The 14,196-nt window shown below is 37.1% G+C and overlaps 1 protein-coding gene across 1 annotated transcript in view; it reads left to right on the forward strand.

Moving 5' to 3' along the window:
- LOC140135890 (type 1 phosphatidylinositol 4,5-bisphosphate 4-phosphatase-like) overlaps positions 1-6,980 on the forward strand; it is a 30,471-nt gene extending 23,491 nt beyond the window's left edge. The window contains exons 3-8 of the mRNA XM_072157553.1: positions 1,518-1,624; positions 1,857-1,959; positions 2,749-2,795; positions 3,620-3,710; positions 4,849-4,903; positions 5,650-6,980. Coding sequence (XP_072013654.1) covers positions 1,518-1,624; positions 1,857-1,959; positions 2,749-2,795; positions 3,620-3,710; positions 4,849-4,903; positions 5,650-5,732 — 486 coding nt within the window. The 3' untranslated portion in view covers positions 5,733-6,980. The remainder of the gene's footprint in view (positions 1-1,517; positions 1,625-1,856; positions 1,960-2,748; positions 2,796-3,619; positions 3,711-4,848; positions 4,904-5,649) is intronic.
- The last annotated feature ends 7,216 nt before the right edge of the window (positions 6,981-14,196 follow it).

The raw sequence follows: 14,196 nt of genomic DNA on the forward strand, positions 1-14,196 counted from the left end.
AATACTTGACAGACTGCATTTCTTGATCAGGTTGTTTTGTTTCTTTGTTCGGTTTACTGCCTTCCCTATTTTGTTGTTCAATCAATCTTTTTAAAGTGTTTTTTTTTATAAAAGAAAAAGGTAATTAAGAAACTAATGCAGGTGCAATGCATTATTTAAGTCATTTTATATAATGATACTATTGTGTTGTCAACAGAGATAACAACTAGACAGTCCAATGTCCAATGTTGGACTTTTGCCCTTCTATTTATAACAAAATTGTGGTTTATCAAACTTTAGTCAAGTCATTGAGCCTATATCAAATTTATGTCACTTGTTAGAATGTTTCTTTAAAAAATCTTCAAATTGATATGCTAAGTTCAATAAACCTTGATAAAACTCACACAATTTGTATTTAATTCAATACTTGCATTGTACAGTTAAAATTCCTTATCAAGGTTACAGAACCGGTTGTTTGAAATTATGTCAAGGATTGATTTAATGCTCTATGACTGTTCTTTGAAATATGTTAATAATGTGAATATATATATATATCTTTTCCCCTTTTACTTCCATTTCTAATAAAAGTAACAATTACGAACATATATCATGTTGCAAGACGAATGCATTTGAACAGACCAGTAAGACAAGTGACATTGTTTAAAAAAAGGCTGTAGCATTGTTTGAAAAAATTAAATTTAATATACATCCAATCCAAACTTGAAACATTGCTTAGTAAATAACTTCATGTCAAAGAGTAGCTGAATATCAGAGGCATATTTGTGTGTGTGTGGGGGGGGCATGCACATGTGGCCTAGTAAATGACCAATGAATATGGACATTTTCTGGTCTGAAACCTACCACCAAATGGGGACATCTGATGACCGGGACGTTCCCGGTTGTAGAGACTTCTCCCCTGCACTCCCTATGGCTAAAAGTGCCAAAAATGGCATTAATTAAGATGTCCCTGGTTGTCAGGGGGTTTAGGACATGAACCCGATTGTAGGTTTTAGACGAATGTCCACAATTGACACAAAATGTCCCCAATTAGTGGGTTTTAGGCTAGAATTGTTTGTCCCCTTTTGGCAGTTTTAGGCAAGTGCCCCCAATCAACACGCAGTACAAGAGGTTGTGGGAGCCGGTGTGTTTTTGGAAATGTGTGTTTGTAAATACCGGCAAAACAAGGAGACATGCATATCCTTATGGACCAACCATGTTTTACAAATATGAGAAATCAGTGTGTAACAGGAGAGGCACAAGACCTACGGATGTGCACAGTTTCTGAATTTGTATTACTACATTGCAAACACAGCATAAAAATGCATAAACCATGAACGCATTTGGAAGTCTAGGGTGATAGGGTCAGTCCGCACTTGGATAGTAGAACTTAAATGTGTGTCTACAGAAGTAGTGAAAACTCAATCACCATCTTAGTTTGCCAGGGTGGATACATGTGTGTGGTTGGGTGACCTTCTTTTTGATAACAATTTACCTATTTGCTCTTACTTAATTGTTCTTTTGCTTTGTCATCTACACAGCCTATCAAAGATGCCCCTCCTGGCAAGAAGTATGTGCGTTGTCCTTGTAACTGCCTGCTCATCTGCAAGGCCTCATCAAAGAGAATTGCTTGTCCAAGAGCAAACTGGTAAGTACTGTCAAAGGGGTCATTTTTGCGCTTGTAATATTTCACCCTTTTGCTGATTTTGAAAGGTTTTAATTTTGAAGCTTGTCAGGGCAATGGGTGATTTATCCCGAAAATGCCAAAGTAGTCTTTGAAAAAATTATTTTGTCATAGAAAGTAGCCCCAAGAAGTAATACATATATAGTACATAGTAGATTGTTATAATGTTATTTGTGCTCTTTTTTCCCTTTTTCAGCAAACGCATCATTAATCTTACGCCCACAGTGATGTCGTCGTCAACCGTAGCCACGCTGTCTGGCCATCGTGTCGTATGCGGTCATTGCAATGAAAGATTTAGGGTAAGTCCAAACAGCGACCAAAGTTTACACGACATTATGGTGGTGAAAAGTTGCAACTTTAATGTGAGACCAGAAAAAGAATACATGTACCGGTATGTGAGATGTTCTTGTGGCAATAAATTTATGCGGTGGTATCAGAGATGAAAAAATATACAGACAATTCACCAATGGACAAAATCCCCATGCTTTGTATGCTGCGAATTCTAGCATATTCATGAGGGCCGAGCATACAAATGCCTGTTTCAACATTCACACATTCTCATTTGGGTATACAGTTCGGTATACAATACCTGATGCTTCAATACTTTTCAACAGTACCCCCACTTCGCTAAAACAATGTCAAGTGAGGCAGATTTGAAATTATAATCTGTTCCAACTTCGATGGCACCTCTGTCACTTTCAAAAAGGTTATAAGAGTGATTTGATGAGGCAGGTGCCCTGTTCAATTCTTAGCAAATCAAGGCTGTATTGATTACAGAGTTAATGCTTCATTGCATTCGTAACCACAATACTTAAAAGAATGTGATACATTGAAGCTTTCAATGATAGACAGTTCATTCTTGTAAGCACAAGCGTTTTCAACTCTACTGTACAGCCAGTGTGTATTTCTCAGGTGCCACCAGTTTACAACTGCATGGTTTTGGGCCAGTTCATTTTGTCTTGTACTGTATATGGTCACAGATTTGAGCAGAAATTGTGCAAGTGAAATTTTGTCCGATAGATATAGTTAAAGTCATATTCATGTTTTTGTAAACTAATCAGTTTATTTCTTTATCTTTTTCCCTACAGTTTCCTCACACATCCACTTTGGCAAGGTGCCCTTACTGTAGAAAAGTGTAAGTTTACAATTACTGTTTGTACTGTAAAGGAATATGGATTATAAATGTTTTTCCTATGTCCTTAAAAACAACATCAATGTTATTTTGACTCACTTCCACGTTGTTACAGACGGGGATGGAGGAAGTCAGCTATGTAACGAAACTAGTTCCGTTTATAGGACGTCGTTGATCTTTCATGTTGTTCCCTAAAATAAAAAATTCAAAGACATTTTGACCTTGAGAGTAAATTTCAACAAGTTATAAAAAGTAGAATGTAGTTTCCACCCAGCACCCACAAAAACTTTTTACAGAACACATTCAAATGTTGGGTTATATAAAGGATATACCGTTAAGATTCGACAAATGGCGCACATGGGTTCCTTTACCCTAGGGTAGATTTCAAATACAAATAGAGAGCTCCCAACAAGAAGTAAGGGTCTGTGCCCTTAATTGCTGGTGGGATTTTTTACAGGACTTTTAGTTTGTGCCTAAAATTAGAGTTTTTCAAGGGAGCTCATGCGCCATTAGGCGTATCTTTACGTTATGATGGTATAAAACTTTTTCATAACATTCAAAACATTTGTGAAAACTTGCTGCAAACCATTCTAACATGTTATTTACTTCTTGACAAAATATTTTGCAAGAGTGTTTGCAAAAAAAAATTTTACAATAACATCTTGACAAAATGTTGTACTGTTTTTTCATTGAAAACGTTTAAAAAATATTTCATGACCTTTATATAACTTGACATTGAAATGTTATTCACATGTTTTGGGTTTGCTGGGCAGTAAGTGTAAAGTTATATTGTATTATAATATTTATTATTTCCCTACTATTGATAGATCATCGGTGGGACCAAGCTACGCCAGAACTCGATGTATAATTTACGCTATCATCGGCATCATATTCTTGGCTGCTGGTGTGGGAGTTACGGTATGTTTCTGCTTTCTATTTCGTAATTTTAACAAGGAAGTTGGGTGCTGTACTGGAGGGGGTGGAGGAAATTGGGTCATTCCAGTTGAAATCCATACACCCCACATCGAAGACATGACCTTAATATTCCACACAGGGAGTGTGAATTTCAAATGGGATTACCTGAATGTGTGACTCAATTTGAAATCCACACTTCCTAGTGTGAAATTAAGGTCATGTCTGCCATAGGAGGTGTATGGATTTCAAGTAGAATAGCCCATTGGTGAACCACTAAATGGGTGATATGGCTAAATTGCAGATCACTTGACACAGGCATGATGTTGAAGTTAATGGAAAGGCGTAATGTGTGCTGTGCATAGAGCGTGAATGCAGAAGTGAAACAATCATGCTGATCAACGACCATGTAAACAACATGGTTGACCCATTGGTCCTCAGCGGATCGAAGGGGTGGATACCTTGCCTCTTGTATGCGATCACCGATTTCCGGACCATGCAAGAATTAAAAACTTTACTTAATGTACATATTCAACCCAAGACACAGGCAAATACTTATTGGGGGAATTAGAGGCATATCATATAGGAGCATTCAGGTTAGCTTTCATCTGCCCGATTTGATACACATAGGTATTATACAATATAGAGATTTACTCTTATATGTAGATGCTCATACCCCAGTGATAAACCCAGAAGATTGACCTGGGGCACCACATGTAGAGCCTTCAGTATAGATGGGGCTTAGCTGTAGGATACAACCGGTAACTGTTTTGAGATTATTTGGAGGGTTCAAACTAACCACACTTTTGTTCAATGTTTTGAGATTATTTGGAGAGGTGAAGTTAACCACGTCATATAATTGTTGCATTTGTAGGGCTTTTTGGCGATGGGAAGGGTAAGAAGGAAGGAATAAAGAAGTTGTTTGCTCTGGGTGGGATTTGAACCCGAGACCCCTCGCATGCCAAGCACTGGGTCGGAGACACTTTGCCATGGGTGTTGGGCTTCACTGGCCAGTGAAACCATGCCTAAATATATCACTTGGGCGATAGCGTCATCACACCACTACCAAGTAGTATTTTGTAGTACCTGGTACAGTTAGGGTTAAGAGATTAAATCTAGGCTATAAACATTTTAATCCCAACAGATTGGTACCTATGAGCTGGCAAGAGACCAAGGTGGAATATACTTTGTATGGATTGGTAAGTGTCTACTAAATGTATGGGTTGTAAGGATTCTTGGGCCACAGGACAGGATTATTTGTAGCGTCTACTGAATGCTTTACCCCAGGTTTTAAACCACGGAAATGAATGGAGTGACAGAAACAGGTATCAACATGGAGCTCAATGCCAAAATAATATTCTGTGAGACCACAATTTCTAGAACTAGCATAACAGATTTGTGCAAAAATAAACAGTTTTTGAGAAAATCACCAAATTTGATTTTACTTCACTGCCTCGAAGAAGGCATACGGACTATAGTTGCCATGGTTGCGCTTTGAGTATGTGTGTCACTGGTGAGCACTTCAGTGAATTCACGTGAACATATTATGACGCGTATGCACCTGGTGCAAGGGGCTATTAGGCCCACTAAGTCCCTGGTTTTAAAATCTGCAACTTAATCTCCATTTCTTCCCTATTTACCCCATTTTTATGCTTACACTGGAGGTAATATGTTTCCTGGTTTTCCATCCGTCCATCCATCAAAGGTTGCGAGTGCAATTTCTTGGAACTGGCAAGGCGTATAGTGATGTGATTTAGTGGAAGGTGGCAATCTAATCCTTCAAATTTCTCTCATTTTTTTTTCACAATTTGGTAGCTCATTTGCATTTTTTTTTTTTAGGTGGAATTTTTTATTTCTTCCATTTCTCTTCCTGTTTTACATTTTCCTCCTAAAAAAGGCCTAAATTAAATAATTGATCCGTTATTTTTTTGTTCCCCTCATACAGGTGCCTTTGTCATTGGCTTACTCAACTTGCTACGATCCTGTTACTATGGAAGCATGAAAGTCAGCTCTCTGGAGATGGATTAATACGATTCAACCCCGACTTATGTTGGGATATCGATTCATATCTTGACCAAGTTTTGTCTCAAGATTTTTTTTTCATGTAATTTTTTTATGGTGTATATGATGAGTATATGACAGTATGTTAGAGGTAAGCTGCAGGTTTTGACCTATGAATGTTGTAGGTGAGCTGCATATCACTCTCCTGAGGATTGGAGAGGTATGAGAGAGCAATTTAAATTGAATATCACAGCGAACGTATGGTTGCAGGTGAGCTGCATAATGCTCTCCTGAAGATGTTTCAGGGACTGCCTTTTGAGAGGAATGAGAGCAATCACTCCTCAGCTCTTCTTAAATTGCATTTGCAACAATGCAAGAGCAATTTATACCTCCTCTAGATGATTCGTTAAATTCTTTATGCTTTAATGGCCACAGTTGCAAACAGCTCTTCTAAAGCTCTTCTTTAAGAGACCAGAAGAGCATTCTACAGCTCTTTTCTAATTTTCAAAAGGCAGTCCCTGATGTTTAGGAGAACTACCAGGGGAGTGATTTGAATTGAACATCATTGGAGTTTTGAAGTTGCAGGTGATCTGCAGAATACTGCAGATTTTGAGGAGAGTTATTAGGAGAGTGATCGCTTTCCCATACCTCAATAGTCTAACCTGCAGCCACCTGTTTTTTCTTTGATATAATTTACCCCTATAAAATGTGTGAAGAGAATAACTCAATATCACTTAGTATGAATGGGCTATACCAGTTGAAATCCCTACACCCCGTGAAAGATGTGACCTTAATCTTCCACACAGGGAGTGTGAATTTCAAATGGGGATGCCTGAATGGGTGACTCCATTTGATATCTACACTCCCTGTGTGGGAGATAAAGGTCATGGCTTTCAGAGGGTGTGTAGGGATTTCAACTGGGATAGCCCAGAGTGACATCTGATGTGATTATGTTGCATACCAAAGTTGCTCATAAGATACGATGAAGCTGATTAGAAAGATACGGAAATTGCCCCCTCAAATTTGGTAATAGATAATATTACGCTTGCAGGATCTTTGTCAGTATTAAATTGTGTGCAGTTATTCAAAGGGCTGACAAGTTTAAATGCATGATTAATCAAGCCTTGACATAAGCAGGCGCAAGGAGCAAATGTGCCCTCGTAAAGCCATCAATTGCTCCTGGTTCTTGTAAAATTCACACAAACCAGGAGCAATTTTCTACAACAAATCGTTCATGGTTTTGCACTTGATGCAGTAGCGCTGGATGGTATGCTGTATTGAATATGCAGAAAAGGATTTACTTTTTGAAAATTGCTCCTGGTTCTTGGAAAATCCCAGTGAACCAGGAGCAATGCTCAAAAACAAATTGCTCCTGGTTCCAGTTAGCTTATTTCAAGGCTTGTGATTAACGCTGGTGCATATGTAAGTATAACTACAGCAAAGTATTGATAACACTGCCTCAAGGAAGCCAACTAGACTATAATAGAGGTTGGGGTGGAGTGTGTTCACTCCAAATCACAAGTATTGAACAAAATATAATATTAAGTATTGAAAAGTGCTAAATATGACTCGTGGGCAGTTTCATCTCTCGTACAATTAAAGTTCATGCTCGAACTAGTGATGTTGTTGAGTTTGATAGGTGCTTAAATCATGACTGTTGCTTGGATTCGTTAATTTTGGTGATGTCGATATCAAAACTAGAAATTGAGCTAATTGAATTGTCTAGTTTCCAATAAAATTGCACATCTTGCCCAGCCTAAGAAGCACCATTTTGCACTAAGGTGTCGGAAGAGGATTTGTTTATAGAAAAAGAACAATACACTTAGACAATGGGCTATTCTAGTTGAAAACCATACACCCCTCATAGAAGACATGACCTTAATCTCCCACACAGGGGGTGTAGATTTCAAATGGAGTCACACATTCAGGTAACCATACTTGACATTTCACACTCCCTGCATTGGAGATTAAGGTCATATCTTCCATAGGGGGTGTTTGGATTTCAACTGGAATTGTCCAATGATATAGAATTTGCACAAAAATGGACAATGCATTTTAAGTTTCTGGTGATGTTAATGATCAAAATAAGAATGCCAATCACAGCTGATTGTGGTTCTTTCATTTGTTATTATTATTATTTGATAAAGTTTTTGTACTGGGGGTGTAGTATAAGAAATATTAAGGATTATGTTTATTTGTAACATACTTGATGCCCATTTATTATTATGATTTATTAAGTTTATTTGTAATATAGGCGATACCCGTATTTTATGATTTGTTGATGTTTAGGCTATTTACACAAACAAAAGATTTATCTATTTGATGATATATGATTGGTCTGTACCTTCAGAGATATTAATATTCATGCACTCTGCTTGCAACTGGAGTTTGACATGTTCAAAATTCCTCCGGAAGCTCTGAGAAAGAAATTGCAGTAAACTCTTTCTGACAATGATTTTAAGTATGGGGATAATCACCCAGAGAAGCAATAAATAACTATCACTTAAAACCAATTGGTTGTACTGGCTGAATTCCCAGTGTCTAAGAACTATTTTGATCGGTTACAAAGAGGGCTATATCATGTATTGAGCCAATCAAGAGATGTGGTAAGAATAGTAGGGCTGAAAGGGTTTAAGCTCAAAATTACTAAGAGATCTAAAAGCTATATTTTAATTGGTTACTCAGATGATTAGATCCTGTAATTAACCAATCAGAGGCACTCTTTGAAAGGCAGTAGATCGATCAGTTCCAGGTGTTCTTATTTGCCACAAAAGGCCATGCCTGAGTATGGTGGTTTGAGAGAATGGTAAATAGAATTCTACCACTCTATATCGAACATGGTTGCAAAAGATAGATCTTCTTGGTTTGTGTGAAAACCCGTTTGTGATTATAATTTGTTGTCTTACATTTTTAGAATCAGTTTGGGAGACTTGGTTTTAAAACAATATACTCTGTCTGGCTTTGAATATATACTCTGTCTGGCTTTAAATATGATTTGGATTATGAAATATGTTGATTGGTACAACTTTCATCTGCACCGTAGAGCGCAATTACATTTGAAATGAAAATATCACTGAAGCTGAAGGCAACATGATTGTCATCAGTGTCGATCTAATTGATTGATAACTATCATTTCTATTGAAGCAATGTGGTTTTTCCAGATTGGGAAAATATTTAAACTTTAAGCAATATAACTCATCAGTCTGCCAACTGGGTTTATTATTTTGCCTTTTGATGTATTTTTCTGAATCATCAACATAAAGGAATAATTGGATATTGCAGTGAAAAATGTGGTATATAGTTTGATCGAATTTGCAAAAAGCCATTGTCTGCAATGCAAGTGTGAATGCCTGTCATCCAGGGTTTTTTGTTTGAATGTCAAGGCATATCCCGGTATTAACAGCACGATGCTGCTGACAAGTGATCGCATAGATGGCATTTAGCCTCCTTGCTAAAGCGAGCCTGTGGTCTGATAGCAGGGATATGCACAGAAAGAGCATTCCATATAGATGGCAAGAAAGATCTGATGGATGACAATGTTTACTCTTGGTAGTTCAACCATAAGGTCATGGGAACTTAGAAATCTTTGGAGCCTGGGATTTGGGGTTGGAATTCATGAATTTGTGTTAACTCACAAAGTAGCTCAGGAACCTTATGGGGTCCATTTTACTAAACTTGTAACCCTTCGTAACTCAAGTAACCATTCGTAAACTTACGAATACCCAATTCTAGACATAACTTCTGTTACAAAGGGTACCGTTCGTAAGTAAGTTTAGTGAAATGGAATTTGTGACTCGTCGTAAGTTACGAACAATTTCGAGACTAACGAAGCTTCATAAAGTTTAGTGAAATCATAGACCATTTAAATGATCTATGGTGAAATGGGCCCCTGGTAAAACATGCGATGGAAAAGACTTGCTGCCCTTCATTGATGAAAGCATAGACTCTTGATTAGATGCTGAATCCGAGTCTATGTTGCAATGCGATTGAATGTAAATTTCGGCCTTACATTAATTAAAGGTGCAGGTCATCTGATGACATAGAACAAGATCATTCAATTAAAGTCATATAGAGTATACCGTTTCAACCGTCAATAAAATATTGACAAAATATTTGGTGTATATTGTAAGGGTGGAAATATTTTTTACACAAACGTATTGCTGTTTGATACTAATTATGTAAATATGAAAATATAACCATTATGACATGAGTAAATTCATTAAATGTACAAGTTCCACTAGATAAATATTTCATATATTTTATCAATGTATGTACTTATTGTTCTAAAAAAAATGAATTCTTTAGTTACTTCCATCGTATCATTCAATTTTGTTTTCATGTGTGAAATTATATGTTTATCAATGTATTGCCTTCTATAGACTAATTGCTGTTAAGATGACACTGACTGGTTTAACCCCCTGAGCACTACCTGCCGATCTAACATTGCCTCTGATTGGTCAATTACATGATATTTTCACTTTAATCACCAATCAGAATGGAGCTTTGCAAATAATTCATCCCAATTTTTTTGTGTATTGAAATTATTCTAACAATGTTGCTGATTGGGCCGATTGATAATGCAAACTTCTTTTTGGCCAATCGGCAGGTAGTTCTCATGGGGTTAAAGGTGGATGGTCTGATTGTAACACTGGGTGTTTTCTATCTTGCATCAAGACCCATCCCCCAAACAATTGTATTCCAAGTTTTTTGTTAAATTGCCCCAGCGATTTGGATTCTAGACACAAAAATGTGCATCACAGTGGTCTGTAGAACAGTACACAACTTCTAGGGTGGTAACCACAAAGCACCCATACCACGTAGGCAAAACATAATCTAATCCTAGCATTTTACTGGGGGTATGAGGAAATGAGCTTTCACTGGATACCAAAATCTCCGTTTTGCTGGGGTACAGTGGGGGATGAGGCTGTCCATGAGATCACACAACTTAATGTTCTTTTGTGAAAGTTTGTTTGCAGAATGTGTAACAATTGATAGCTGCTAAAAAAAGTGCACTTGCACACTAGAACGTAAGTACTTACTGTTTGGCTATGTCCTTTTCCCATATGTGCCCATCCACCACAAACTGGTCGTAAAGTCGGCATTTTCCATTTTGAGATACAATCAAAAACAGTATATGGATTTCTATGTAAAATATAGTAGGAATTTGACCTTTGATGAACCATAACTTCACTTCCAGATGTCCGATGAAGCTGGTCGAGGTGTCATTTTAAAGCTGAAAGGGCATCCTTTTAAATTCTGTAATAAACAGAAAATGATCTAGAGCCGACTTTACTACCACTTTGTGGTGGATGGTCACATATATCCTTAGGCAGTGCTGATGGAAAATACTTAACTAAACATCCCAGACCACAAGACCACAGACAACTTTGCATACTACAGGTCTTTCAACTAATTATTGGGGTATTCCAGTTGAAATCCATACACCCCTATGGAAGATGTGATCTTAAACTTCCACACAGGGAGAATGAATAACAAATGGGGTTACCTGAAGGGGGGGGTTCCATTTGAAACATACACCCCCAGTGTGGAAGATTAAGGTTATGTCTTCCATTGGGAGTGTGTGGATTTCTACTGCAATATTTAAAAGACCTGTTTGTGTAACAGCCAGTGTCATCTTAGCTGCTAAAAGTTGTACATATATAATATTATCACAATTGGATTTCAATTGTAATGTAATATATTAATGTTTTGGTGAAGGGATACTTTTGAAGCCATTTTTGTTTTTGTATCCTACAATATATATGGTACTTGATATTATTATTAGGCCAAATAAAACAATTTCTCTTCTTCAGAGCATTGGTATTAAAACCTACATTTATTTTCCGATGATCAAATTTCGATAAATTATATACCGCTTTGGGCGCTCTGAAGCAATCTTTTAATAAATGGGTTTATACATGAATTATACATGTATTTATTAAGAGTAGGCCTACTTGTATGTTCTTTATATGCAGTAAAGGATCTTTTATGAAAACAATTCTTGCATGCTCGAAATGCATTTTTAAAAGTTCACACAATTTCTTTGCCATTTCAAGTACAAGTCGTTAAATGTAAGTCTTTGAATTTGTTACTCAAATGTACAATCCCTTCACATTTAAAAGAATTATGTATTAAAACAATGGGAATTAGTATTTGTATCAAATGGTACCCAGTGTTGTTAACACAATCCCTGCACATTGTATAAAACTATTCCAGTTGAAATCCAAACACCCCCTGTGGAAGACATGCCTTTAATCTTCCACACAGGGAGTGTGAATTTCAAATGGGGTTACCTGAATGGGTGACTCCATTTGACATCTACACCCCCTGTGTGGGAGATTAAGCGCATGTCTTCCACAGGGGGTGTATGGATTTCAACTGGAATAGCACATTTTTTGTGATTTGCAGGTAATTGACATAATGATGATAAATATAACATGTAAAATATTATAAGGTTAAATATTGTAAATAATATAAATATATATTTTTTTCTGCTTAGGACTTGATTTATAATAGAAATACAGTTATGATTTTCCTGTTAGTATTCTCAGTAACTGATTTGTTTTTCCCGCGATATTTATTAATTTGTTGCCAAGATTCCAAAGTAACTTGTAAAAAAGTCACATTTTTGGGACAAAGTTTGTTCTTTTTTCATGAAATTATGAGGACATTATTCAGACTTGTACTATTGTATTATTTATTAGACCACAAGCTCAATGTGCACACAATTTTATATAGGCTGATTTGGTCATAATATTACATGTCTATTTTATATAACATGTAAACCGCTCTTAAAAGGTCATTTTGTGATCCACAGCATCATCCCCCCCCCCCACACTTTTCTCAAAAAAAGTTGAGCTTTTTATACCACTGGAAATCTCGGGCTACATGTGTTTATTTACAAAAAGTATCTTGCAGATTTATTCTTTCAGCAAAAATATCGTGAAATTTGAAGTACGTTCTGGTACACCAGAGCAAAATTACAACACATTGCCTATGGAGCAGTGTTATCATGATTCATGCATATCTCGCATAAATGCAAAATCGGAATCAACTGAAATTTTGGGAATAAGCTTTTTCGTGGATATCTACTGAAAAATGTCATAAAAAGAGGATGCTAGGATCACAAAATACTCCTTTAACATGCTGAAAGTATAATATGCTATACTTATGGTCTACTTCAAGCATACGTATTACCATACCATGCCATATTTGACAGCCTAACTGGTGCGATAAGAAAAATACCGAATCTGTTTTCATAATTTTGATTTCAGATTTTGTCATTTATCTGCTTCAGTAGCATATCTAATATGCTTGTTCCAATATTGCAAGAAAATTAAATTTTGATGAATTTTAGGGTGTTTTGGTTTGGCAAATTATAATCCTAATACGCATATGCATGTTAAATATAATGCAAGCTTTGAGGGCACATAAGGTGTGAACGTTTCTATGTACCAACATTTGTAACTTTGAGTACAGAAATTTTGAGGTTAGAAAATTTACTCAGCTTATCAGGCATCTTTGAATAATGAGGTTATTCCAGTTAAAATCCATACACCCCTTATGGAAGACTTAACTTTAATCTTCAACACAGTAAGTGTGAATTTCAAATGGGGTTACCTGAATGGGTGACTCCATTTGAAATCTACATCACCTGTGTGGGAGATTAGGGTCATGTCTTCCATAGGGGGTGTATGGATTTCAACTAGTAGAACCCAATGTGATACTGAGTGGCACCCTTTCCTTATTTTCATATTTTGTGCGGTTATGCGTATTGTCAAAAACACTGCACTCATGAAGTGCTATGATCTGATCACTTACTGGTAGCTTGATCCATTATTATGAGTGTTGTTTATTCTGTTACTCTCTCTCTCTCTCTCTCTCTCTCTCTCTCTCTCTCTCTCTCTCTCTGTCAGGTGGCGCTGTGTAGCGCTGCTGTGGTCTTCACAAGAGTACGCCATCTCACTCGATCTGATACCAAGTGCGTTGCACCTTGCATTCCCAGGTTAGAAACCAGCTTCACGTCATTAGTCCAAGATGTTGGTGGACGTCCTCTTCCTCGTTTGCCTTCCATAGCCCCTTGCAAAATCTGTTTTTCTACACCTCCATGTTTCCTGACAATATGGCCAAAGTACTTCAGCTTTCTCTCCATTATGCCGCTTCTGATGGTTAGACTTGTACCAATCTTGTCGAGGATCCAGGAATTTGTTCTCCTGTCTTTCCATGTCACTCGTAGAAGTGTAACACCACATCTCAAAAGCATCTACTCTTTTCCTATCATTCTTGGTCATAGCCCAAGACTCGCATCCATAAGTGGCAATGGAAAACACAGTTGCACGAAGTAGGCGTACCTTGAGGTCAATGGATAGGCCTCTGCTTTTCCATATGCTTGACATGCCCTGCACAGTTGTCCTTGCAATAGCCATTCTTCTCTTAATTCTGTTACTGTGTCCTTAAAAATAAATGGTGTTCATTTTGCTACTGTTAGCAT

The sequence above is a fragment of the Amphiura filiformis genome, chromosome 16, assembly GCF_039555335.1.
Source record: "Amphiura filiformis chromosome 16, Afil_fr2py, whole genome shotgun sequence".
NCBI lineage: Eukaryota > Metazoa > Echinodermata > Ophiuroidea > Amphilepidida > Amphiuridae > Amphiura > Amphiura filiformis.